General features: G+C 34.8%; 3 protein-coding genes and 1 long non-coding RNA gene across 5 annotated transcripts in view; 3 read left to right on the top strand and 1 right to left on the bottom strand.

Annotated features, from left to right (window-relative positions):
• The first annotated feature begins 976 nt into the window (after window positions 1-976).
• On the top strand, window positions 977-2,545 carry LOC144546641 (transcription factor DIVARICATA-like). Its single transcript, XM_078295179.1, has 2 exons — window positions 977-1,541; window positions 1,855-2,545. The coding sequence occupies exons 1-2, from the start codon at window positions 1,111-1,113 to the stop codon at window positions 2,363-2,365; spliced, it is 942 nt and encodes a 313-aa protein (XP_078151305.1). The 5' UTR covers window positions 977-1,110; the 3' UTR covers window positions 2,366-2,545.
• A 905-nt stretch (window positions 2,546-3,450) lies between these two features.
• Window positions 3,451-27,730, top strand: part of LOC144546726 (mitochondrial phosphate carrier protein 1, mitochondrial-like) — a 32,862-nt gene continuing 8,582 nt past the window's right edge. Inside the window, exons 1-6 of one of the 2 annotated variants that reach the window (XM_078295276.1) lie at window positions 3,451-3,801; window positions 4,268-4,617; window positions 5,051-5,094; window positions 5,666-5,880; window positions 6,715-6,839; window positions 6,916-7,273. In XM_078295276.1, coding sequence (XP_078151402.1) covers window positions 3,646-3,801; window positions 4,268-4,617; window positions 5,051-5,094; window positions 5,666-5,880; window positions 6,715-6,839; window positions 6,916-6,973 — 948 coding nt within the window. In that variant the 5' untranslated portion in view covers window positions 3,451-3,645 and the 3' untranslated portion in view covers window positions 6,974-7,273. Of the gene's footprint in view, window positions 3,802-4,267; window positions 4,618-5,050; window positions 5,095-5,665; window positions 5,881-6,714; window positions 6,840-6,915; window positions 7,274-27,730 lie in introns of those variants that run through there. The other variant, XR_013508868.1, reaches the window with a different exon arrangement.
• On the bottom strand, window positions 13,801-17,199 carry LOC144546650 (subtilisin-like protease SBT1.8). The gene is made up of 2 exons (XM_078295184.1): window positions 15,539-17,199; window positions 13,801-14,788 (listed from the first exon to the last, which is right to left on the bottom strand). The coding sequence occupies exons 1-2, from the start codon at window positions 17,133-17,135 to the stop codon at window positions 14,115-14,117; spliced, it is 2,271 nt and encodes a 756-aa protein (XP_078151310.1). The 5' UTR covers window positions 17,136-17,199; the 3' UTR covers window positions 13,801-14,114.
• Window positions 25,332-26,906, top strand: LOC144550612 (uncharacterized). Its single transcript, XR_013510517.1, has 3 exons — window positions 25,332-25,659; window positions 26,049-26,132; window positions 26,611-26,906. It is a non-coding gene; the product is annotated as an uncharacterized LOC144550612 (long non-coding RNA).

Genomic DNA, 27,730 nt, shown 5'->3' on the forward strand with positions numbered 1-27,730 from the left:
GATTTGGATGTTCTCTGATAAGGCCCATTAGCCTAATTTGATCCCTACAACAATGTACTATGACCTTATTCAATTAAAATAACTTATAATTTATATTAAAAAATTGATAGTTTAATCATGCATCAGAAGTGATTTACTTGCATTAGTTCTATTGCTGTTTCCTAAATCAACTTTTTAGTAAATATGTACTTTTTTTAATACCAGTCAATATATCATTATGTTTTGTTGGAAGATGGGATCATGTTGTAGAATGTTGATTCAATAGTTGAGTTAGTGGATTCCATTATTAGCATAGAGTCTATATTTAGTACATGTAATAGCATTTTCAGCATAATGCGGGGTCAGTTTATGAAAATATAGATATTGTATTTAGATTAAACTGGATTTTTAGAAAAGTTATGGGTGTTTATTTTAGGAATGATGTAGTGCTTTAAATAGTGTAGAACTCTGCGTAATTGCAAGATAGAAAGGAAATAAAGTGTTGCTTCTATTCAGAAAATTATTCTTCCCTCTTCAATCTTTTGCATACTGGCAGTGCAGTAGTGCAGTATTGCTGAGTTTATCCCAACATGTGTGCTTTCTCAGGAGGACACGAGAGATGGAGGAGGGTTAGAAAAATATTTTCCTTACTTTGTCTAATAGAGAAAAGGAAGAAAGGAGCAGTTTCCTTATTTGCTTAACGGACAAAAAATAACGTCCATCAGCATTAATGAACAAATCTTGATGAGATTAAATCGTACGGTAAATAAATGCTTTGGAAAGGAATTCGGCCCAAAGGCCTTCAAATAACAAGCTCCCAACCGTTATTTGTGTCTACATCTGATGAGATAATACCTTCCGCGTGCTGCAACATATTCCGCATTATTAATTGAAATGCCCCGTGTCATGATCTGAAAGTGTAGTGTGAAAATGTTCATGATGTGTATCTAAATTTTTTTGGATAGATAAGTTCGGTTGGTAGAAATAAGACAATTACTAGTGTATCTAAGTAGGAACTTTTATGTTCTACATAGATTCAGTTAACCTACCAAATCGACAGTTGCAACCTATATATGCTTGTTTGCGCGTAGTCTTGCCACTGCAAAGACAGTCTCTCCTCCGAGAGACAAAATGGATCCTGTGAGGAAGGAAGAGTGGTGCCTTGATGAAATAAAGAAGTTCAATGAGGCTATTCTAGATATGAATCTAGAGGGTCCTAAGTGTATGGAAGAACTCATTCAAAGGTTTCCAGAAAAGCCCATTTACCAAATAAGAGATCAATATATGCACTTCTTTGTGGAAAACCTATGCATTGAAAATGCAGGTTTTGATGCAAAACTTGATAGTTTGTACACCGTGGCTATGGAGAGCGACAATTTTAGCTTGACAGCGGGGAAAGCAAAAGAAGTGGCAGCGATGCCGCCATCAATTCGTGAAGATGTAGGTGGATCTTCAAGGAAAAGAAAGAAGATTGAGGCTGGAGGGGCAATTGGAAAGGAACCGGAAAAGGCTACTAGAAAGAAATCAAATAAAGGGCGGCCTTGGACCATAGAGGAGCATGAGTTTGTATTTTTCCCCCTGATTTAATTCTCTGAAGACTGTTGATTTTTCTAGTTAGAACCTTCTTTATAAGAAAAGAAAATATTTAATGGTGCCTACATCAAGCAAATAGTTGTTACATTATTTTTAATATTAAAAAGGTAAGCAATCATATCAACAACAGCATTTCATAAAAACTGCTGAGATGTAAGCTTTTTTTTCTACAGAAAAGTTTGATTTTCACTTAATTGTTTTTTGTACAACTTTTCACACTTTTAATAACCGTTTAATTCTTAAATTATACCATATAAGTTTCTTATTATTATTGTTTTTAAGGTTATTTCTACATGGATTGCAAAAGTTCGGGCGTGGAAAATGGCGTAAGATATGCTGGGAACTCCTTAAGACGCGAACACCGACTCAAGTGGCTAGTCATGCACAGAAGTACTTCGAAAGGCCTAAAACCGCAAGCAACAGGCGCCGATCGAGCATCCATGATATCCGTCTTGTGACTAAAAGTGTTGATGTAAACAGTAATAATGCAACTCTAAGGAGCAAGTATGAACCTTTTACAAATAGTAAGAATGCAACTCCAGAGGACAACTATGGCCAATTTGTAAACAGTAACAATGCAACTCCAAGCAACTGCTGTTGGCAATTTGGAACCAGTAATAATACAACTCCAAATAGCAACTATGGCCATTTTGCAAATAACACTCTTGCATGGGGTAGTGTTTTTGGTCCAAGCATTTGCACCGAACCTGTCATGCCTTTTGGCAGAGAACTGCAATGCTTTAATCCCCCTTTCCAATATTTTCCAGGTTCAAATTTTGAGTATGGTATTTAGTTGTGCTTGGAAATGAATATCTCTTGGTTGAGTTTATGTATTGCAAGGTTTCTTAGGACGCCTTGTTTATCTATCTATGTTTATATTTTTCTGTGTGTTTCCTTAAATAAGAGCTGTAATAAGATCGATGTGTAACAAAAGGTTACTGGACTGGATAGTAAAATAAATCTGTCTTGGTTTTGATAGTCAAGGTTTATTTAATGATGAATGATGCTATGAAACTGTTATTAGAGTAAAAGGCCCATGGGCCATGGGCCATGGTCCATAGTTTTGATGGACTTGTGCTGTGCCTCTTAGTAGGAAAGGAGATGTCCATTTTCAAACAATAATTGAGAGGGTTTCGCTTAATCTACAACAGTCTACATCTAATTAGTAACCACAGTTCTCAAAATTTGGCCAGGTGGCTCAAACTCTGTAGTACAGTACGTGTCCCAACTACAACCCTTAAATCCTTATTTTACCAAAACACCCTCAATTACATGTTTGATGTTTCTTTCTTTAGACAAAAGAGGAATGCAATTTCGAGCTTTTATAAGCTTGTATTCTTCTGAATAAAAAATAAAAAATAGTACTTTTTGTCTTTTGGAAGATACATATAGATAATAAAATTTGATGAAGCTGTTTAACAATTTAGATACACAGATGGAATATGACAAGTTGAACCTTTTTTTATTTAAAATTTAAAATAGATATTTAAGTCTTTTAAAATTCTAGGACGACAAGTTCAACTTTTGTTCCTAACTATCTTTCTTAATAAAATATATTAAGACAGTTTGGCAGCAGTATATCCGATTCACTTACTTTTACTCTCTCCATTAATTGAACCACTGCCGCTAACAAAATATAAATAAGTTTGTGTAGATATTATATCACTGATCACATGAGAATTTAAGATACAATTTTAAAATACTATAAAAATATTTTGAGCACTTATTAATGTATATATTTTTATCATGAACAGTTAATAATTTTTTGTTTATACAAAATAAAGATTCTCGATAAAAGGGCAAATTAGTAAAATGCCCCGTCGATATGGGTTTAGGGCTTAAGCCAGCGCTTACGTTTCTCTTAATTGACTCTTACAACCCCGCCCCCGCGGGTTAACGTGGTCCAATTTCTAGTCTCAGAAGTCAGAAAGAATCAAAGTAACTAAACCTTACTTGTCACACCCTATTGGCCGTGACCGTGATGCCTTGATCGATCTTTCTTCTCTCGCTCCGCATCTCTTGAGATTCCTTCCCAGAACCTTGGAGAGTTAGAGCGAGAGCGAGAAAGTAGAAATGGCGAGGGAAGAGGTTGCACGGGTGAAACAAAAATCTTATAGGAAGGTGTTTTCACCAGAGTATTATGCGCTGTGCGCCGCTGGTGGTATGTTCAGTGCTGGTACAACGCATCTCGCCATTACCCCTTTAGATGTTCTCAAGGTCAATATGCAGGTAAAGGTTTCAGTTTTTTTTTTTTTTTTAAATAAATTAGTCTTGCTGGTTATGCGAGGATTAGTAGACAACTGATTGACTGAAGATCTGATATTAAACTAAATACTTTTGTAAGCAAATGTATTAGTTTCATTTATTTCATTTATTTGTCACGGCTTTTCCCAATCATGAAATTGAGTACCTGACAAACTGATTAAATTAAGGAAAAAAGGGTGGATTGATCGAGTTCAAGTTATATTGTAACTGGTTTCACCTGATTCATTATTGAATTAGTAATGCAAACACACAAAACATTAAAGAAAATGTTTTCAGTAAAATTATCATATAAACACCTGGTAATTTTGACCTATCCTCCAAATAACAAAGAGGCAACTGATAATTGCTATGTCTATTTAAAAAAATATAATAATTACCATGAATATACATTATACTTATAATGTAACTAGCTTTCTTCTTCATTCTTTAGGTGAACCCCTTAAAATATGCCAGCATATTTTCGGGCCTAAGCACACTTGTAAGAGAGCAAGGGCCAATGTCTCTCTGGCGAGGCTGGGCCGGCAAATTTTTTGGTTACGGGTTCCAAGGCGGGTGCAGATTTGGCTTGTATGAATACTTCAAGAAACAATACTCTGATATCTTAGGTCCACAGAATAAAAGCATAGTATATTTTGTCAGTAGTGCATCGGCCCAGGTATTTGCTGATATTGCACTTTGCCCCTTTGAGTCAGTAAAAGTTCGTGTTCAAACCCAGCCGAAGTTTGCAAAAGGGTTGATTGATGGGTTTCCCCGGGTTTATGCATCAGAAGGCTTATTTGGGTTAGTAACATCATTTTATAATTAATCTTCAGGCTATTTCACTTCAGTTTAGCCCAAATTTGTCCTAATTAGCATGTGTTACCTCCATTGTGGAAAATATCAAACTCAACCCATGAGGGTAAAAAAAAAGAAAAAAAGAAAAGAAAAGTGAAAATTCTGTTAATATCAAGTATGGTTGATACAGAGCAGTTTATTTAATCATTTCTCTTTATCAAACCTTAGCAAATAATAGAAAGTTAGATATCTTATTCAAGTCAACAAGAGCTGATCTTACACCGCAGACAAAAATCAATAAGAACACTTGCAAAATTGAGAAACTCTTATTTATTTATTTTTACCTGTTTCCTTCTTTATATGATATCAGTTGAACTAAAAGTGATATGAATTCTGCCAAAGATTTAATTTATGGTAGCAATTTTTTTTTGTATTACAGATTTTACAGAGGGCTTCTACCTCTTTGGGGTCGTAATCTCCCTTGTAAGGAGTTTCTAACTCTGCTATGGTTATTTTACAATTCTGTTAGAGATAACTAGGTTGTCTGTAAAATTATTTTATCTGCAAATGCTAGACTAAATTATACAATGGTCCTTAAATATTTTGAAATTACCATTTTTGTCCCTGAAGGTATCCATTTGTAAGATGGTTAAAATACTTTCAAAAATGAATTAATTTTTGTACCATTTTTGTTGATGCTATTGGTGATGACTTCAATGGCGCCATTGTATATAAAAAAATTAATCCACAATAGAAAATCAGCATGATACTGATATGTTGATGTGATTTGCATCTACTTTTTGGTTAAATTATAGAACCAGTGTGGTATATATTGATAACTACAGGGATCAAAATGGTAAAAAGAGTAATACTTTAAGAGTCATGCTTGTAATTTACTCACGAATGCTAGGATAAATTTAGTACTATTTGATAGAATTTGGATGCAACTCAAAGCAGACACTAGAAAGAAGAAAGAGCAAAAGGAATAATGAATCCATTTATGTGGTGATTTGTTCAAGATGCATATTGAACACAGTGTATTTTGTGCGTGCAGTTTCGATGCTTATGTTTTCTACTTTCGAGCACTCAGTCGATTTTCTGTATGAGAATGTGATTCAAAAGAGAAAAGAAGACTGTTCGTGTGCCCAACAGCTAGGCGTGACATGTCTTGCCGGTTACATCTCTGGTGCCATTGGGACCATAGTTTCGAATCCAGCTGATAATCTTGTCTCGTCTCTGTACAATAACAAGGCCAAAAATGTCGTAGAGGTGAGTCAAAAGTATCTTTGTTACTGCTACTGTTAGGGGTGTTCATCGGTTCGGTTCGGTTAAAACCAAAATAAAATAGGCAAACCAAAATTTTATTCGGTTTGCAAAAATACAACCAAACCGACCGAAATAAACTTATCAACCAAATTAAAACCGAACCAAACATTTAAATCGGTTTTAAAAAATGATTTCATTAAAGGGACTGGGTTCAGTTTAGAAATTTTTAAAAACGGTTCATGAAAGAGAGGGGGTGGTTCAGTTGGTTTGGTCTAACCGGTTTTAAAAATTTCTAAACTGAACTGAACCAAACAATTAAATTGGTTTTAAAAATAAACTGAACTGATCAATTTAACCGGAAAAACCGAACCGTTTAATACAAACTCTCTCGGTTCGAATTTTGACCAATTAAACCGGACCCGATGTACACCCCTAGCTACTGTAACATAGTATCAGCAGCATAGTTCTTCATATTGTACAGGTGCTGTCTGGTACCATTCATGGTCACTGTCAGTACTAGAAGGTTCTGATTGTTTTATGCTTATCCTGATAAAGATGGATACAAACATCGTTGTGTAAACTAAATTTTTGATTGAAGATTTTGCCCTTGAATCTTATAATTGCAAAAAAAGGTGCATCAACATATCCTGAAAAAAAAAATTAAAAATATAGAAGCAAAATAGAATATTGAGTTGGAAAATTGTTCTGAGTGGAACTTTTGCAAAACTACCAAGATCCTCTTAGGACTCAAAAGAAAAAGTTTTAACTGACAGAAGTTATGGTAAATCTTACATGTATATTAAATTTAAATGGCATGAAATCATTGTTATATTTCAGGCTGTGAAGATGATTGGCTTTCCGGGTTTGTTTACGAGAAGTCTTCCTATCCGAATAACTCTGGTGGGGCCTGTTATTACGATGCAATGGTTTTTCTACGACTCCATTAAATTGCTAACTGGATTGTAAGTATCCCTGTATCTTCTACCAGTGGTACACTAATGAATGTGCAATTGACTTGAGATTAATTTATTGTTTCAGGCCACCTAGTGGGGGCATGCCTATTGATGAGGAAATTGAGTTGAATAGCTCGGTCTGACGCATACTAACTACATTTTGTTGTACACGAAAAGGCAACTTTTTTTTAGCCAGATTATGGTCGCTTTACGTGTAAATTATATTTTAGCATTGTTTTCACCTTCATCAAGGTGACTTCTAAGGTTTTTCCTCTTTTCCGATGGATTATTATGCCATATCTTGGTTTTGTTATGTATAATTTTATTTATTTTTTCTTTTTCTTTTTCTTTTTTTGCTAAATGTCACTTATCTAGTCTTATGATTCTGTAATTTTTATTCTATCAAAGTGATATATTTATCTTTTTGTACAAGTATTGAACTTATCTGTCTGGTGTAGTTTCCTTTGGCACTACTTCTTTCATAAGTGTGCGCACTGTCATAACTTCTTCAACTGGTTCGACTTCGAATTCTTGTGTTTTATGTCTTATCCTCACTTCCACACAACGAGAGCAAGACGAATAATATGAATGTATAAGGTGAATTCCTCAAATTTATGCGTACTGGATTTTTACATAACATTTGACTGTCATATTTAATTAAATGCATGAAAAATACTAAAACATGAATTTCGTTCTTCATGGCAATTAATCAATTGCAAAATCCAAAAAGCTTAAATAATTTATTTTATTTTCTTGTAGAATAGTGCAATTGAATTATATGTTATTATTATTATATACTATTACATTAATATTAGTCTTTTCCTCCCCAATAAAAAATTAAATAATTAGTCATACGCATATCTATGATGAGTGTTGAGAGATTAGAATCTTACACATATAAGTTAAATATTTGAACAAAAGTATTTTTTTGTGCTAGAACAAATCAGTTTAGTGTGCAGATAGTTGATAATATTTCAGAAATATCTAATTGCTCCTCTGATTGTATAACTTGGGGCCCTTATTGAGATTTAAACTCTTAAAAAAATATACCTTGTAATTTTATACAAGTTTTATTGTTAATTAAACAATTTAAAACTTACAATGATCAATATTTAACGATTTTTGATAGAAAAAATACAATTCATTTAAATCTGATATACAACCAATCTATAAGACTCACAATATATATATCTACGACCATTTTTATTTTTCAAACAATTCTTTTAATTTAATTGAAAATGTTATGTTGATTATCGAAATAACCATTTTTTAAATATCATCATGATTGTAAAAATAATCATTTATTAAAATAACCATTTATAAATAAGAAAACATAATCAAATTGCTTTATCAAAACAAAAGCTGAACAACAGAATGTCTAGTCTTGAGACTCATCATTGATCATTCTAGTTTTCTAACTTCTATTTTAATATTCATAAAAAATTCTCATTTGAATTTCAAATCCACAACCTTTCACACAGAAAATGTTATCATTTGTCAATAGGTCAAAGAATGTTTCTTAGTAACGGTGCTTGTTGAAACCGATCAAATTTTAGTGACTTATTATTTTTTTATATAATTCCATATAATTGAAATTTGCACTGTAGTGTCTCACCAATCATCGTTACTGTTTCAAAAGAATTTTTGCCATAAATAAATGTGTTAGTTTTTATGAGAATTGTTGAATGATACTTATATTTCTCTTTTATTACAGAAATTCCGGAATATTTATAAATGCTCGAATACTTGATAATTATAAAAATTGCGACAAATGTGAATTAAAAAGGTCTACATCAATAATTATGTCAAATTGTCGATTGAAGTTAATTTATTGCACCCTTGTGATTTGAGAGATATTACACCAAATATTTTTATCAATTTCTAATTCCTAAGTGGTTCATATATAAAAGGAAACCAAATGTAAAAAATAGCAGAAAAAAAAAACGAGAAATAGGAACGGAAAAAAAATATTGCAGAAAATAATTACGGATAAAAAATAAATATTGTCAAAAATTCATACGGAAATACTGTAATAGCCAGATTTTTTTTTTATCCAATATTAAGCAATTCAGCAATATAATCTCTAACCAAAAAAAATGCATTCAGAACAAATAGAGCACTTAAATTATCTAAGAACTGAGAAATTATAACCTACACGAATTGTGCCATAAGTATTTATCTCATAAGAAAAAATCCTTCATCAAAAAATATAACTAAAAGAAATAAACAAAGTTCCATATTAATTAATACCCAAAATATTTATAGATAGTTACATAAAACAATTACTAGGAGGCCATACAAATACCAAGAATTCTACAAAAAATTATGGAACTCTCGAGCTAGACACCTATCGAGGAGGGCCCAAATGCCTCATTGTTTCATGTCTCAATCGTACTCCAACATCTTTATCTGTAATTTTAAAGTTTAAACAAATGATTTGAACTGTTGAACGTGATATCCACATTAAAATATAATTGGAGACCAAATTTTATATTTTTTTTTGAAAAAAAATTTACGATAAATACAAAAATCATTGTTTTTAGATGGTCCATAATTTCCTGAAAAATAGTGATTTTGTACTGATTTTAAAAAATAGTAAAAAAATTCAAAAAATATAAAATTTGATCTCCAAGAAAAATTTTAACGTGGATATCATGTTGAACGGTTCAGGTTTTTTGTTTCGACTTTAAAATTAAAAATAAAGATGTTGGATACGATTGAAGCATCAATCAACGAGGCATTTGAGCCCTTGATCAAGTTGTAGAATTTCTCAAGCACAAAAGAGCCACAACCGCCCCCCAATCATCCTTTGTCACCTTTCTTTTTTTGCTCTCTATAGACTTACTTACATTTTCTTTTATCACTAATTTTCGTTTTTTCTCTTTCTCATCTTCTTTCTCCTTGTCATAGTTCAACAGCGCTATGCCAATTTCTGTATGACCTTCCTCTCTCATTATGCGAAACCCCCATATCTCGATGGTATCCCCTGCTTTCATCACACCGCAATTCACACGCAAAAATCGGCTCCATTCTCCAATCAAGCGATATGCATTATTGCAATGCAAGAACTTAAATACCATGCAGTACTCTCTGCCATGTCAGTCAAAAGCTCGCATATTTAGCCCCCGACTTCTCACAAACTAATTCACGTTCTACATTTGTTAAAAGTCCCAGCAGGGGAGACGACGCCACCTCTCTGCTTGTCAAGAGAAGACGGCTTTCATTCAGATCTAGATCAGTTCTCTGAAGGATCTTCTGCAGAATCCATGTGGGGAGATCTACGCCTAGAGAGAGCAATGTTGGTAACAAACCGATTTGTGACATCTTCACGTGATTCGAGCTCGTGGTTTTGTTATTGTGTGTTCTCCTCCATTTGGTCGAACGGGGATCAGAGTTGCCACCGCTATTGATGTACTCGAAGTTGCGTTTGGTGGAGAGCTTGGTTGTTGTCGTCGTCGCATTACTCATTGCCATTTTGGTAATAATCAGGTAATTAGAAAAGAAATTAAGTAGGTTTGATTGGAAATTTTGGAAAATATGAAGAAGAAAAGGTAAATGAGAGGCAAGTAAGAAAGATTAAGGAATTATGAGATGTTAAGAGGATGGATAATTGCTTCCTTTATATATGATAAAAGGATAATTGCTAGTGTCAATTTAGGAAAGAAATGCAGTTTAATTTGAGGTATTCTATTTTTTTTATTTTTTTTATTAGAAGTGAAAATAGTTATTTATAGTACCCACTACTTCCTTCCACTAGAAATGGAGTAAAATTCCTTAAATAACAAGGGGCAGAATATGATGTAAAGATAGTACGCAATTTTTAGTATGATTTTCCTGAAATAGTATAGTTAATTTGGGCACATTTTAAATCACACAATTATCATAATTGAACATGGATATCCAACTGACAAATAAAAACCATAATAAAGGCCAAGTCCTTAATTAGTGTTATATTTAGACTTGTGATATCCAACTGATAAATAAAATCAAAGTTCACCAAAAAAATAAAAAAAAATAAAAAATCAAAGTTATAAACATTTACGACATCACTTCGTAAATATATCAAATATTTTATTTTTTGGCATACAGTCTAAATAAGAAAACTTTTTTTTCACAAAATTATTCAAATCAAAATACTAAGATCTCTAAAAAAAAAAACGTGGGGCGCCCCAGTCACGGGCGGTCCGTTTGTGTTTTGGGCCGCCCGTGGGCCTGGCGGTAGGGGCATTTTTAATAAAAAATTCAATGTAGGGTTATTTTTAAAATTAATTTTTTTTAAGGATATTAATAAAAATGGCCGTGCTACTTTCAATTGTTTGCAGGATAAAGAGCACATAGCGTCTTCCCATTCGTCAACTCCTATCAAAAATCTTTGTTTTGAACTGGACATGTGGGGCATTGGATGCTTTTATATTTGTGCTTTGTTTTTTTCTGGATAGAGCTAATGGATGAGGATGTAGCTTACATGGAATTTGATGAAATATATTCTTGTTTTGAAGATGATTTAACAAATTACATAGTGTTATTTCTTGTGTCTATTTGAACAGAACAGTTTGAGCTTCATGCAGCGTATTGCATAAACCCAAAACTGCTCTGTTAAAATCTTTACCCAGATTTGTGCTGGATTTGTAATATCCTTGCATCTGATTTTTAATTATTGGTAATCAACTAATAACAACATGACAAAAAAAAATTACAGGTCGAATATGAGACCACCGAAAGTGCCCAAAAAATTTCAAATTAAAATTTAAGTAAGAAGTTCTAACCAAACAAGAATAATTTTAAATCATATCTTAAGTAATAAATTCCAACCTAACAAGAATAACTTGTCACATCTTAACGGCGCCTTGAAATGAAGTCTATCTGCACCTCAAAATGGCAAATTTTGTGATCATAGTTGGCATGTAATCCTGGTAACTCACAGCCATGTAGGCTTTGAACTTAAGCCCCACCGCAATTTGAGAACCTTAAGCAACATTATTCAACGATTCTTCTCTATTTTTTACTTAAAAGCAACTGGAATTATTCTTTCTACTAGTGCCTACAATTTCCCCACCTCTTTCTCAAAAAGTACTCTCTATATCATAATGCACAAGTGAAACTTTCTACTACTATTTAAAAGAGATCCGTGATTTTAACTTTTGAACTAAAGCAAGAAAGAGGATATCATGGCTGGGTCTACGAACTTGATGCCTATTGTCAGCAAGATCTTTTGTAGCCCATCACGGGTAGTTTTGTTTGTCCCACATCTAATCAATGGTGGTGGGTTTGTGGTCATGGATGGCTATCAAAGAGTGATATTTCGCGTAGAGGGTTGTGGAATTCTCGGTGTAAATGCCGAGCTGATCGTAAGAGATGGTGATGGCACTGGCACAGCAGTACTCTTTATTAGAAAGAAGGTGACAATTTTAAAACACAAAATTTAAACAGAGCATCTACTCAATGAGAACTAGTATATACTGGTACCATTCGATGCCGTACCCAGCATACTAGCCAAAATTTGATTAACAAAATTGTGATTGTCAGTTTACCTATCTTTTTTTCTTCTAAAATAAATCAAAATGTTTCAAAATTTTGTTTTAAAGGGAGGTGTTGTGCAAGCTTTAAGCATTCATAATCGGTGGATTTGAGGTCATTGGATTATGATGTGCTAAGTAAGCCTGTTTTTAGCTCGCGAGAACCCAAATTGCCATGTTCTATGATTAATGCCCCAATTTGCATAATGCTGGAGTCTAAGGGGAGAAAGAATAACTGGGACTTTGAGGTCATTGGATCATTTACTGACCGGGCTTGCACTCTCAAAGACCGAAAAGGGAACGTGCTAGCACAGGTACAATAAAACTTATCTTGGTGCCTTTAAAAACAATGTACTATGATGGTACATTTTCCATTTCTTAGCTTCATTTTTTACTTACATTATTCAAAATTTAGTTTGTCAGTTTTACTTTAATTATATATGAAACAAGAAATTAGTAAGTATGCTGAGCAAATGATTGAGCACTATAAAACTAATTATATCAGAACTGTACATGCCATTTCTGGTACAGTAAACCATGTGAAATCTTGTTGAACTGCATTATTTTATGTTTATAACTAAGTTATATAATCTTGATACTTAGAATTAATTAATAAAAGTTCACTTTCATGATCACTGATATAGTGATAATACATATAAATATCCTTAAAACACTGATAATGCATAGTATAATGAAAGAAAGGCTTAAAACAGACAGAAGCCTCTCAGATTTACCCTTGCCAGTATCATGTTATTTTCTTTCTACCAATGCTAATCTGCTATCACGCACCACATTAGGTTCAGCATTCCAACATACTGGTAAATACTAAAGCCAAGCTGCTTTGGTATCAGCTCAATTTGGTACCAATTGGTACAATCTGGTATCGACTAGTACACTGTACCAGATTGCAAAATCATGCTGGTACCGACTGGAAGCAGTGGGGTCAGACAGTATAGCAACATACTTCTCTACTATTATACAACCACAATTTCAAATGTACCTCTGATTTTTCTTAAATTTGATTGCAATCAAGTACAAGGCTAAAAAACAAATTTGAAAAATACAAGAAGTTTTAATTGACCCAAGCCACATTGCATCCACATTTGACAGTTTTTTTTTTTACTTAAAAAAGATAAAAGAAAACATATTTTTGGCAAATCGATGTACAAAAAGTTCAGAAATGAACAATAGATTCAGGGAGGTGAGGAGAGGGAAATGAACAATAAATTCAGGGAGGAGAGGAGAGGTGATAATTCTATGTTATTAACCTACAATTATTAGTTCAGATAAGAATCAGCATTATCAGAAAAAAGTATCAAGATTGGACAATCAGGTGACTTTTCGTGAAGACATCAAACTATAGCCTTTCTTTTGCCAAAATGCACAAACTCACTTTACTTTCTCAAAAGTACCAAATTACAGAAAATCAATAAAGAAGGAAGCAAATTTGGCCATTTTAAAAAAAGCTATCAAATTAATAGCCACAGCATTAAGAAAAAAAATAAACACACATACAACCCAACAAATCTAAAAACCAGTAGTTGATTTTTAATCAACTCAACATTTTTCATGCTACACACAATTTCCCGACTAACAACAAGATTTAGTACCTCCCACATAAATTCATGCTAGAAACCATAGCCTTCTGAAAACCAAAGATTTTATACTCAAATCATTAAAAAAAACACTCTATTATCAGCTTGTCTACCTATCCACTTGTAGCACTTCACATAGATTTTCTTTGCGAAGCACTTCATCCATAGGACTCTCAATCAAATGTTCGTGAAGTCTTCCATGAATATGCAACAGGGCTCCGCACAATTTGTTGTGAATTAACCCAATTAATCCAACCAAATGCCTCATTTGTAGTATTCACTTTTATTTTTGACACAAATGTGACGCTATATTTTGCCTTCTGACCGGGCTTTTTGAAAACAAGCTTCGTGGGCTTGATAGTGACACCAATAAACTCAGGCCCACTAACTTTCACAACATAAGCCGATCCTGCAGGGCCGACATTGGTGACCTCTCTTGTATACTTCACAACCCTCTTCTTACCAAATACAACAGAAAAGGACGGATAGTTTAGATTACCTGGATCTGATAACTTATTTGCACATGAGACCTCGGACCTTCTTGTAATTACTTGAAGGTGTTGTGCATTATAGCCTAAGGAGCAGAGAAACGCTATGTAGTCGTCAGTGGTGAGGTCGTAAATAAAGCCGGGAGATAGTGCCTTTTGAGGGTCCACATACCCGGAACCATATGCATATGCATTTGCAATTTGACCCCCAGCAGCATCTAATAAGGGTGAATTTGTATTGTCAGAAGTATATGAGGTGGTCATCAGCGCAGATTTTATAGCAGCAGGGCTCCAATCGGGGTGAGCTGCCTTTACAAGAGCGGCAACCCCACTAATATGCGGGCATGACATGGACGTCCCTACAAAATAAGAAATGGACGACAGTGAAACAGAGGTTGAGAAGCATATGCAAACATTTTCTTCTCTATGTTTGGTTTTTTTTATTCTGACTTTTAGGGTTTACCAAAAAGCTTGTGTAAAGCTTTAGCCAGAATTGAGAAATGAAAACCAAGGTTTAGACCATCTAGTAGAGTTGTTTGTATGGATACAATGAAACACTAAAAAAACTTCATTCTTTGTTTTCTACAACTGTTTTTTCATTCACTTTGAGAATCAAGCATGAGAGCCTTTTTGCAATTATATCTAGATTGTCTGCTTTTGCTATCCGTAAACCCTAAAATAAATAAATCTTAATCTTTTGGATGCACCTGTACCACAGCAGTCAAGTCTTCAACATAATGCCTGAAGGGTGGGGCTTGCTGTTTTGTTAATGTTACTATCAAATGCAGAAAAACACTTTGCATGTAAGTCTTTATTGCAACAGGATCTCTATTTGGTTTAGTCCTAAGGGTTACTCATCTTCCATGCTTCAATAATCGCAATAAAGTCCTTAGGTTTCATTTATTTTTCAATTATTCTACTCATATACTGTTCCAAAATAACAAGGTGTGAATTGTTGACTGAATTGCTTAATTGGGTATTTGGAAGCCTAACTGGAGCTTAAAAACGAACAAATTTAAAAAATGCAAATATAATAATCAAACCAGTTGTACTCGTACACAGTCATGATATGTACAGCCACAAAATTCTAACTCAATACAAACACTTACCAGACACGATGTTAAACTGTGTCCTTCGATCATCCTTCACCAGTCCCGTGGGCCCGGTGGCACCAGACCAGCCGGCCAATATATTGACACCTGGCCCGATCAGATCCGGCTTTAGTATCTGTGGAACAACCATATTTGGGCCCCTCGAACTAAACGCAGCAACAACAGGTGATGGTCTGACACCAAGCACAGTACCACCAAAACTGATCACCCCTTTAGCATTTTTAGTTTTTATCACATAATTTCTTATGGCATCTCCACCTTTTCTCCCAACAGCCACTGCCGGCAAAAGGTGGCTATCAGCTACTAACTCCTCACCACTTGCAGCTGTATTAGCCAATATCATCCCGGCTCCACCAGCTGCCTTGACAACGGCACCTTTTTCAACACGTGCATTGACCCCACGGTCACATAGGACAATTTTCCCCTTGACCTGTACCGGGTCAAGCGTACCAACAAGACATAGCTTGCTAGCATTGTTCTTGTTGGATCCGTATATAATTGGTACCAATTTTGAGCCCATGCCAGGTCCACTGTAAAGTGATACGCCAGTGAGACGCTTGCCAGACCCCAGAGTTGTGTAGGCTGGGAAATCACGATCTAGTGTGCCAGCACCAACAGTAGTAATCCATGGTGCTGAATTTGCAACAGAAACAGCAGCAGGTCCACTGTTACCAGCTGAGCAAGATACAAAGACCCCGTGCTCGGCTGCACCAAAGGTGCCCACAGCAATTGTGTCCCGGAAGTATGGTGCAGCCCCACCACCCAGTGAAAGAGATAGTATATCAACTCCGTCAGAGACAGCAGCATCAATTCCTGCAAGAATATCTGAACCTAGACAGCCTGACATCCAACAGACTTTATAAACTGCCACACGAGCCCCAGGCGCCATGCCACGTGCAGTACCAGTAGCATACCCCAAGAGGCTGGCATTGGCTACCGAGAATCCGGCAGCAGTGGAGGCAGTGTGTGTGCCATGTCCATCACGGTCACGGGGCGAAGAGTACTCGCCAGCTGGTCTGGACCCACCAGCAGCATGGAATCCACGTGAAAAGCTGCGTGCACCGATCAATTTGTGATTGCACAGAGAAGGAGGGAAGTCAACACCCGCTTCACATGCACCGCGCCAACGCTTAGGAATTGGTGGCAATGAAGAATCAGAAGAGAAAGAAGGCGACTCAGGCCATACACCAGTGTCCAGTACACCGATAACCACATCAGATGAAGCCACCTCGACTGATTGAAGAGAAATGGAGGTTGGCAGGAGACCGAGAAATGAAGGGGTTCGAGTGGTATGGAGACTTAGCACCGGGTCTGGTACAATTTGGAGTACGGAAGGGTGGTTTTGGAGGAGCGATACATGCTCTTGGTCCAGGCGTACAGCAAAACCCTGTGCCGCGGACTTGTAGGAGTAGAGAAGGGAGTTGGATGAGTCGATGGAGAGAGATTGTAACTCGGCTGTGTACCAGTCGGCCGCAGTCGGGTGTACTGAAGAGCGGTGCGCCGGGTTCATATATACTATGTAGGTCTGGTTGCAGAGAACCGTGGCCGTGAAGGAGAGGAAAAGAAGGAGAAGGGGAAAGACAACCGAGGCCATGGTGAGTGTAACTGTGTTTTGGTCCCGTGAAAGACAAGATTTTATTCTGTTTTGGGAGTAGAGAGAGAACAGTTGTTTTTTTTCCTTCTTCTTTTTCAATAAAGAATGGCTTTATTGCTTTTCCCCAGGCTTTTTCTGCATGCTCAGTGTCCCCCTATGCACTTACGGATAGTGGAAGCATGGAGGGCTTTAACCAAGGGTTTCTCTCCTCTCCATTTATAAACGAAATGGACAAAAGTTTCGGCATTTTCCATGCTGTACTGGACGATGTCTTGAATTTAGAATGCAGTCTACATGAACGTGATTCGGGGAGAGATTTTGAATTTAAACGGGCAGAAAGAGACGAGTCAGAAGTGCAACTTCGGTTGGACCGATGTCCGTATAATTTGTAAACAGACAGGGGTCAATGTAGTTGATTTCCTGCATAAATGCTCGTGTAGACAAATATGTGCGCAATAACAAAACAGAATACTAAGTACAGCAACAAATGAATTATTTGGGTTCGATTCCCGAGTTTTTTAAAAATACTCAAATTTAAAAATATTTTATTATAAATAACTACATTTTTTTCAAAATTTTATTTTTGTCCAAACCGTACAAATTATTTACGGTTTGAATTTTTTTTTTTTTAGCCCAACTTTGCATCTCTGGTTAACATATCAAAACACCTTCAAAATCATGAAAATTTACCGACATGCATTTTTGACTTCATAGAATAAGACTGTGAAGTTTCATACAAAATCTCAAAACATATCGTGAGATATCGGCTCTCAAAAATTGCCCGAACTGCTGAAGGAGTGCTTCTGAGCCCAAATTTGCACCTCTTATTAACATATCAAAACACCTTCAAAAATTAGGAAAATTTACCGACATGCATTTTTGACTTCATAGAATAAGGCTGTAAAGTTTCATACAAAATCTCAAAACAGATCATGAGATATCGGCTCTCAAAAATTACCCGAACTGCTGAAAGAGTGCTTCTGAGCCCAAATTTGCACCTCTGATTAACATATCAAAACACCTTCAGAAATCATAAAAATTTACCGACATGAATTCTTGACTTCATAGAACAAGACTGTGAAGTTTAATACAATATCTCATAACAGATCGTGAGATAATGAAACATAACAAAACTGAAAACTCAAACATAATAAAACATAACATAGCTAAACTGAATTAAAACTCAAACATAATAAAACATAACATAGCTAAACTAAACTAAAACTCAAACATAATAAAATATAACATAGCTAAACTGAACTAAAACTATATAAAAAAAAAACTCTCTATCAATGGTAATCCGAAGGGCTATATCGATTAGGTGCTTGACAAGCAGAGTGGAGGCATGTAGGCAGGACCCTGCAAAGATACCAATTAGTTTCATTATATTTTATTATGTTTTGAGTTGAGCTATGTTATATATTGTAATCGTTCTTGGAAAGTATTTATACAACAAAAAAACACTACACTAAAACAAGAAAATTAAAAACAACAATACGACTTGTTCAATATTGGAATGAAATATAATCAGGGTTGAATGTTGCATACCTTGACTCTACCTGTCAGTAGTGTAACGAAGAGGACGGTGGTTCTATCGCCTACCTTGCATTTCCTGATTTTTTAAGGTGTTTTGATATGTTAACCAGAGGTGCAAAGTTGGGCTCAGAAGCACTCTTTCAGCAGTTCGGGCAATTTTTGAGAGCCGATATCTCACGATCTGTTTTGAGATTTTGTATGAAACTTCACAGTCTTATTCTATGAAGTCAAAAATGCATGTCGGTAAATTTTCATGATTTTTGAAGGTGTTTTGATATGTTAATCAGAGGTGCAAATTTGGGCTCAGAAGCACTCCTTCAGCAGTTCGGGCAATTTTTTAGAGCCGATATCTCATGATCTGTTTTGTGATTTTGTATGAAACTTCATAGTCTTATTCTATGAAGTTAAGAATGCATGTCAGTAAATTTTCATGATTTTTGAAGGTGTTTTGATATGTTAACCAGAGGTGCAAAGTTGGGCTAAAAAAAAATTCAAACCGTAAGGAATATATATGGTTCGAATTTTTAAATAAAAAATAATAATTCAAACCGTAAGAAATATTTACGGTTTGAATTTTTAATTCAAACCGTAAATAATCTGTACGGTTTGGACAAAAATGTGGTTATTTATAATAAAATATTTATAAATTTGGGTATTTTTAAAAAACTTGGGTTCGATTCGATGGGGTGAAAAATTCGTGATTTGGAGATCATTTGAGTATAATTTGGGAATGATTCAGAATTATCTGGACCGGAGATCTCAATTCCACAAGGGAGCAAAAAAAATTCACGAATAATTTGGGAAAAATTCATAAAATTCACAAATAATTTGTTCAAAGTTTGGTCAACCGAATATATAATTCATCGTTCGGTTCACTAACACCAAAAAAAAACAAATTATTTACAAATTATTCATAAATAATTCACAAAATAAATAATTGACAAATCTTATGACTACGACGTAATCAATAAAATCACAGGTTATTCATGTTTTGACATTAATATTGTATATAGAAGATCCATATATGCTTAATACCGTACTATTTTTTGGGTTTAAGTCAGCACTAATTTATTTTGGATTAATTGCTCATACAATCTTTAAAAATGTTTATATTTCCATCACAATCTTAAAATTATTTATTTCTTCATTAAAAATTTAAAACCTTTCGCATTTTCGCTTTTCTTCATTTAATTAAAATATTGATAACTACAATTCACTTAATTTATCATTATCCTTCCTATTTAAGATTAACATTACCATGTTGTCTGATTCCCTAACTACTAATAAAAGTATTAATATAATTTACATTTTATTTCCACCATCCTTTCCGTATTAGTTTTTATTTAATCATGATATAATTTTTTATATTGTAATGTGAGTATATATTAATTAATTCTTACCAACTAGAGTGTTGAGGGTACAATTAATTCTTGGACGTGATTACGAACAAGAACAACCGACCATGATTTTTAAATGTTGATCCATTGGGCTGGGCTAGCTCACGAGAAACTTGCTTTCTTCGAGAGAACTAACTGATCCTGTGATCCTGTCGATTAATAGTTTCCATTTATTTATAATCGATCCTTTACGTTTGTGTATTAAAATAATCGGCTAGGCAGAATAGGTGAAAAGTTTTGTCGTTGTGTCCCTCTTTGGATCGCGCTTCGCGCCGCAATTTTGGGTTTTCGGTGGGAAAATATCTGGGTCTAATTTCATCGGTTTCAAATTTGAATTCAATGAATCTGCTTATCCAATTCGTATCTCTCCTATATTGTGCACCTTAAATTGAACTAGATGACAGAAAGTTATGTGGCCGAGATTTATTAATTGAAATTTAGATTAAATCTAAGTCATTTAAATAAATAACCTGTCTTATTTTGATTAAATACACTTTTTCTCTATGTAAAAGTCTAAATTTAATCAAAATTACACTTGATACGCAAATATTTTCGTTGATCTGAAAAAAAAAATTTCGCTGTCCTCTTCCCAAAGCTGTCCCCTCCCCGTCCCTTTCTTCCCAAAGGAGAAAAAAAATCTAATCGGGGTTCCTGAAGGAGCTGTCTCCTCCCCGTACCCTAAGTCTTCCTAGTGTCTCCTCCCTGCGACCTCTCCGGACGCCCCCAGCCGCCCTCTCCTGCTAACCCTAGGTTTGTAAGCTCTTTGTCTCTTTTTTATGTCAATTTTTTCTCTGTTGCTAATAGGGTTTCCGTAACAAAATACATGTAGTTCGGCTCAATGCCAAAGGGCCCGAGTTCGTCCCCCGTACGTCTGATCGGGTTATGGTGCCGATCCATTATACTGTTCTTGATCCACCTCTAACAATCACCTTCTCTCTCAATTACCAGATCTCGATTCAATAAGTGGTCGATTTGTCTCTCTTTGAAGTTTCTCCGATATTGTGATATGATTCTTTTTTGCTCAAATTTTAGGAAGGAAGCATTAGCAGGTTCTCTCAGCTTATTCTCTATGTAAGTGTTCAACAAATATTTGATTATATCATTTATTTAATCCGGTCTACGCATTTGTTATTTGTAACTCGCTTTAGATCTCGAGCATCTTACTCTGTAGTTAACCACTAAATTTGATCTTTTCTATCCATTAGTTTACGTAATTCTTGAAATTCGATTCTTATTAAGGCTTATTTTAGGTAGAAAAGAAAACCATAGGCAAATTACGCATAGTCATTAAGTGATATTGTTAATCCTAAAGGTGTTTTTTTTTGTTTTTGTTCACATAGTGTACAAACTTGGTTCAGCTAATGCAAGTGGTATTAACTACCTTTTAAAAAAAATAGAACTGTTAAGCTTTTGATTATTTGAAAACCTGACAGGGTAGAAACTTCATCTTTAAATTGTCTTGTCATTTGTGGATAATTCTTATGTTGAATTCATAATGGAAAAATCAATGCAGTGATCTAATTAGGTCTCTAAAATAGAACTGCTGATTTTTTTTTCTCAAAATGAAGTAAATCCATTTTTAGGTTCTTTTTAAGCACATAATTATTTCATTAATAACAGGGTGTAAAGATGATGTAAATCCATTTTTTTTTCTCAAAATGAAGTCAATCCATTTTTAGGTCTCTAATTAGGTCTCTAATTCACTCGTATCGTTTTGTGTCGAAACGAATCAGTATTTTCTCTTTTTCTCGGTTTCTCTCCCAAATAGTGTTTCGGTTGAGAAAAGAAAGTTATACGTAGTTGAAGTATAATCTTGCAGGTTGTTGTGAAATATATTTACGGGATCGATGAATAGTGTTTTCCCGAATTTCGCGGTATTTCAGTTTTGCTCATTGATGAAACTGAGTAACCAAAAATTTGTGTTTATGGGTTTTCGTCTTTTTCTCTGTGAATAGTGTTTTTGCAGAATTCCACGGTTTATAGTATTTCTGACAAAAGAAATAAACCGCTCTCCGGTTAGTCCTGGTGGATAACCGATAGAGGCATCAGACATCTGATGCTCCGAGGAGAATCATTCCCGTGATGTAGCTCTACTCACTCGGTCTGCATTCCAACTGTGATTTGAAAACAATGTATAAATATGTTATATTAATCTATTTAATTGGTAAGTAGATTAAAGTTTTAGAAATCAATCATGGGGTAGATCTGTAAAAAGGATTAAATTGGGTTTTGATGCCAAAGGAATACTGAAGGTGGACCGCCTTGGAAAGTTTCCTGACATACCCCGTTTAATCCTGAGCTTAAGTTGGCCGTAGAAATTTTTGTTCTACGGTCATTCCGCAGCTTAAGCCTAAACGGGTTTTGGTTACCCCAAAACCCAACAAAAACAGTGGAAAATCCGAAGATCCGTTGCAAACTCGCGTTCTTCACCTCTCTTCCTCTTTTCCTCGTCTTGTCTCACCTCCAGGAAAGATTGTCCAGATTCAATGACCAAATCCCCCTTTTTCTCCTGTGGAATATCTCCTTTAATGCCTCAGATCACGCCCCCAGAGGCTTCCTTTTCGGCCTCCTTAAATTATGCTCATTTCAGATTCCAGCTGGATTTTCCGAATTAGCGTCGTACGGTCCGTACGGGATCCGGTACGGACCGTATGCCTGTCCTTTGACTCGGAGACTTTGTGCCTCTGTTGTGGAACCTTTTGTGTGGTTGGGCAGATCTTGTACGGTCCGTACAGAATGTCATACGGACCGTATGAAAAGTAGTCAATGTAAATCAGTCCGTACAGAATGTCATTCGCCCTTTATCCTGCAAAATACCAAACAAAGCATAGCAGTACCACATTTCAAAGTAAAAAGTCCACATTTATAGGCTTTAAAGCACAGGTTTCAGTGTAAATTAGGGTCGTAATTTAGATATAATATGGAGATATCAGATAGGGTGCACAAAATGTTAGGTGCATTTGAACCCTCCTCATATATATATAGGATTTGGCTAATATGCTATGGGTTGCATAGAGGCCTCCCGTGCTACGGTTCAATATTAGAGTTTTCAAAATCCTAACGGTTGATCCGAATCGTTCATCTTGTTCTCCATATTAATATGTGTTTGGAGACCAAATTTTATATTTTTTGGAAATTTTTTACTATTTTTTTAGATTTATTGAATATCACTGTTTTTTATGGTCCAGATTTGTCTGAAAAACAACCATTTTCAATAAATCTAAAAAAATAGTAAAAAATTTCCAAAAGATATAAAATTTGGTCTCCAAACACATATTAATATGGAGAACAAGATGAACGGTTCGGATCGACTGTTAGGATTTTGAAAACTTGAATATTGAACCGTAGCACGGGAGGCCTCTATGCAACCCATAGCACCGTAGCCAAGTCCTATATATATATAGATGGACTTGGGTGAGACACGGAGCACCACGCGTTTGTACTTCACACCATATTTTCATTTTGAAAGTCCAAACAACCGATCCGAACCGTTAGATGTGATCTCCATATTGAAATGTGCTTGGAGACCAAATTTTACATTTTTTTTAATTTTTTTACTATTTATTAAGCCACTTTGAAAATCTGAAAATCCGGGTAAACAGTAAAAAACAATAAAAATTTCTGGACCACCGGATCAACGATTTTCAAAGTGGCTTAATAAATAGTAAAAAAATTTCAAAAAATGTAAAATTTGGTCTCCAAGCACATTTCAATATGGAGATCGTGTTGAGCGGTTCGGATCGGTTGTTTGGATTTTCAAAATGGCTAAAATGTACCATGGAACACCAAACGCGTATACTCCGCATCTCACCCAAGCCCATCTCTCTCTCTCTATATATATAGAGTCCGGCTAAATTGCTGCTGGCAGCAGTTCTGCCCAAGTGGTGCCGGGGCTATATTTAGTCATGTGATGTCCAAACAACAAATCCAAACCGTTAGATGTTTAATCTATATTATAATCTACTTGGAGACCAAATTTTACATTTTTTGGAATTTTTTTACTATTTATTAAGCTGGTTTGAAAACCGCTGTTTTCAATAAATTTCTGCAGCGTTGGAAAAGCGGTTTTCAAACCAGCTTAATAAATAGTAAAAAAATTCCAAAAAATGTAAAATTTGGTCTCCAAGTAGATTATAATATAGATTAAACATCTAATGGTTTGAATTTATTGTTTGGACATCATACAGCTAAATATAGCCCCGGCAGCACTTGGGCAGAACTGCTGCCAGCATCAATTTAGCCGGACTCTCTATATATATATCTCTATTCTATTAGTAAGCACGTTGGGTGTCCAATCCGTCAACGGCTACGATTGAGAGATGAAACTTCGAATTTGATCTCAGCTCTCCAATTACATATTTTGTCTTCTTTTGATTAAATGCATCTGTTTTATGTATAGAAATCTAAATTTAGTTAAAAACATACCCACCACATATGCTGCCACACGATATGTTACAATTAAAATTGAATAAATTCTGAAATTTAGCAATATATTTATCTGTTCCCTTATTTTTTTTGTTTCTATATTTCTCCTCTTCAATTGAGAAGACTCCACCTTTCATTTTCTTATTTATTATTTCCTTACTTCTTCATTTCTATACGGGTCACAATGGAAATCATTTTTTTTATTTCCTTATTTCTCTTTCTTTGTTTCTATACATATTGGTGTGGGCAATTTAGAATATATTTCCGATATAGAATATATCAATGTGTGTGTGTGTGTTCTAAATTGTAAACAAAGAAGAATATAAATTGGAACGTGTGTGTAAATATATATTTTTCTTATAATATGTTTGTGTGTGTATATATCCTATACATACACACGATAACAATTTCTATTTATGTTTTTTGATTGATATTGAATTGTTGTATGATATTTGATATTAGATTCGAATCGAACTATTATTTGATATCATTGGTACTTAAAAATAAAAAATAATCACATCATCAAATTGTTATCAGAGATCACGATTAAAGTTAATTAAAAATACATAATCATATAAATTTTCTATTAACATGTGTTTTAATTTTTAGATAATTATTATTTTCATTGATATATTTGTTTCTTATAATATGTTCCCGTTACAACGCACGGGTATGATACTAGTATATTATAGATTATGGCTAATTTGCTGCTGGCAGCATTTCAGAAAACTGCTGCCAAATCTGTGAGCCGTCGGATAAAACCTGTCCGCTATGATGATCTAAAAATAACGGAGCGATGGAGCAATGGGTCAAGAAAACTTCCGTCAACCTGCCGTCTCTCAAGACTCCCTCAACCTCTCTATTTTGATTTCTCTCTCTTCCTCCTCGACCCGTCGACTAGCCCCTGCGCAAAATTGGAGAAATCCAAGAAATCGCTGGAGCTCCGCCCATCGCCGCTCTATCTCGTTCGAACTCGTGCCCCTCTCAACCGTGAATCTGAACTCGCGCTTTCTTCGTCGCGTCTGTTGCCTCTGTTTTCGCGTCTCACTGTGCGAGCGGAAACCCTAGCCGTCGTTTGCCCTTCCTTCTCGAGCCGCTGGTTCTTGCTCTCATCTCGCTAGGGTTCCCGCTCCGCTTAGCTGTCGCTAGAAAGGTGGCACAAATTCGTGAGTCTATTTCTCTTCGCCCCCTCCCTCTCTCTCTCTCTCTCTCTCACCAGCTTACGGTCTGATAAAAGTTCATGAATCTTTTTTCTAGATACCAGTACTTACTGACAAGTTTTAGAAAGAAAAATGCTTATGTTGCAAAAAAAAATTTATTGAGTCTGATTGCCAGTTGCTAGTTTCATGAATCTCTTGCCAAACCCTAGCCAGATTGATCAATTGCCACTTGAGTTTAATTGATTGTAAGTGCAATTTGACTAGATTACAAAGCAAAATGAATAGAGGCATGATAGTATGATGGAGAGTTATAACAATTCCATCAGGTTTATCAAATTCTCACGTTTTTTTTTTCTTCTTTTATATTTATAATCTCTCTTTTTGTGTGATTCTAGCCATCTCAACCAGAATAACTTCCCGGGTGACATTCCAGATATTTTCAGGGCTGACATGCATCTTAACATGCGTCTAAGACACATGTAAGATGATAAATGTTCCTTTTCAGTATTTTCTTTCCTTGCAAGTGAATTGTTTTAAGTAGCATGCATATGCCTAAATAAAGTCTCATGTAAGGTTCCTTAAAATTGCTTATAATAAAACAAACATATTAAATGAAAACTTCATGGAAGTTAGGATGTTGGTATTTTGAATCAAATTATTTTTTAATTGATATGCATGAAATTTTCAAATTCTTGTGGTATTATAAGCAATGTATATGCCACAGACTTGTTCATGGTGCCTTTTGGACCAGAGGAAAATTTCAGTTTTAATTCTTATTCTGTAAGTTTTTTTAGAGCAGCCAGACTAATATCTGAAACTGACTCTATATCAATTAACTCTAATTATCTTGCTTCTCCTCAACAAACTTAGATATATATCCATCAAAACTTTCTGATTTCTATTTTCGTTGCATTATAATGTTAATTTCTGGTTTATGGTTTGTTTTTCAATGTGTAGGTATTAGGTGCAATTCAGAATCAGATGTCAAGAGAGTTCCAGCAAAGGCATGGATGTAATTGGAGCATTATGTTAGGAAGTTAAGTGAGCCCGAGCAAGGGCACTGATGTAATTAGATCATTATGTTAGGAAGTAAGTGAGTCCCAGCAAGGGCACTGATAGTGAAATCAGGAGTACATGTCCAAAGGTATAATAATTTAAGTTTTTTTGTAACATCAAAATCTGAAAGATTTTTTTTGTAATATGTAACTTATAGCAAATACTAGTCTTTTACTTTAGCTTTTTTATAACATTCACTACTGTCTTCTATTTTTGTAGAAAAATAAGGATGCAAAATTAGCTATTGTCAAGCACAAGTAACAGCTTGTTGCAATAGTGACTAAATTTTTAAGAGTGTGGTGCTTTTGTGATCCTTATTGTAATTGTGACTAAATTTCTGTATCATCATTCAAACAGCTTGTTAGTTGAAATTAATTGAAACAGCTTTTTTTATTGTTGTTTTGTCTGTTTAGCTTCATTTATTTTGGACTATATGTTACTGATGTTTACATTCATTTTTTTACTGGAGATTGTTTTATATAAATATTTGTTTTTATATGTTTGATGTATCGAATCACAGTTTCAAACAAAACACAATCTTACCAGTATTGCGACTTTGTAATATTTCTAAAGCACAATATAAATAGATGTCATTTACTAGATAATCATGCAAATTAATAGACCAAAGTAACACAAGGAGTATGAATTTAAGCAACTAAGTACATACAATTTAGAGCATATGCTTTACAATTACATATTTATTTTTTTCCAACAATGATATGCTAGTATATTTATTTACAAACCTAGTTCACATGGTTACTAAAAAATGAAAGTTACAACCCTCGTTCATGTTTGCCAAAACTGGTACATAAATTCAAAAGATGCTGTCATCTTCACTCTCAAATTTAATATCCTCTTTGTCATCGTGTACTATAGAAACTCATGCTCGATCTTTGCTTGAAATTTCACCGCTGATACTCTACAATTGAAAAATAAGATAAAATTACAATTAACCAATTAACTGTTAAACTGTGATGTGATGTTCAAGGGCATGCTAGAGCCAATAATTATCAAACTGGAC

This window comes from Carex rostrata, chromosome 2, assembly GCF_964058835.1.
Source record: "Carex rostrata chromosome 2, lpCarRost1.2, whole genome shotgun sequence".
Classification (NCBI taxonomy): domain Eukaryota; kingdom Viridiplantae; phylum Streptophyta; class Magnoliopsida; order Poales; family Cyperaceae; genus Carex; species Carex rostrata.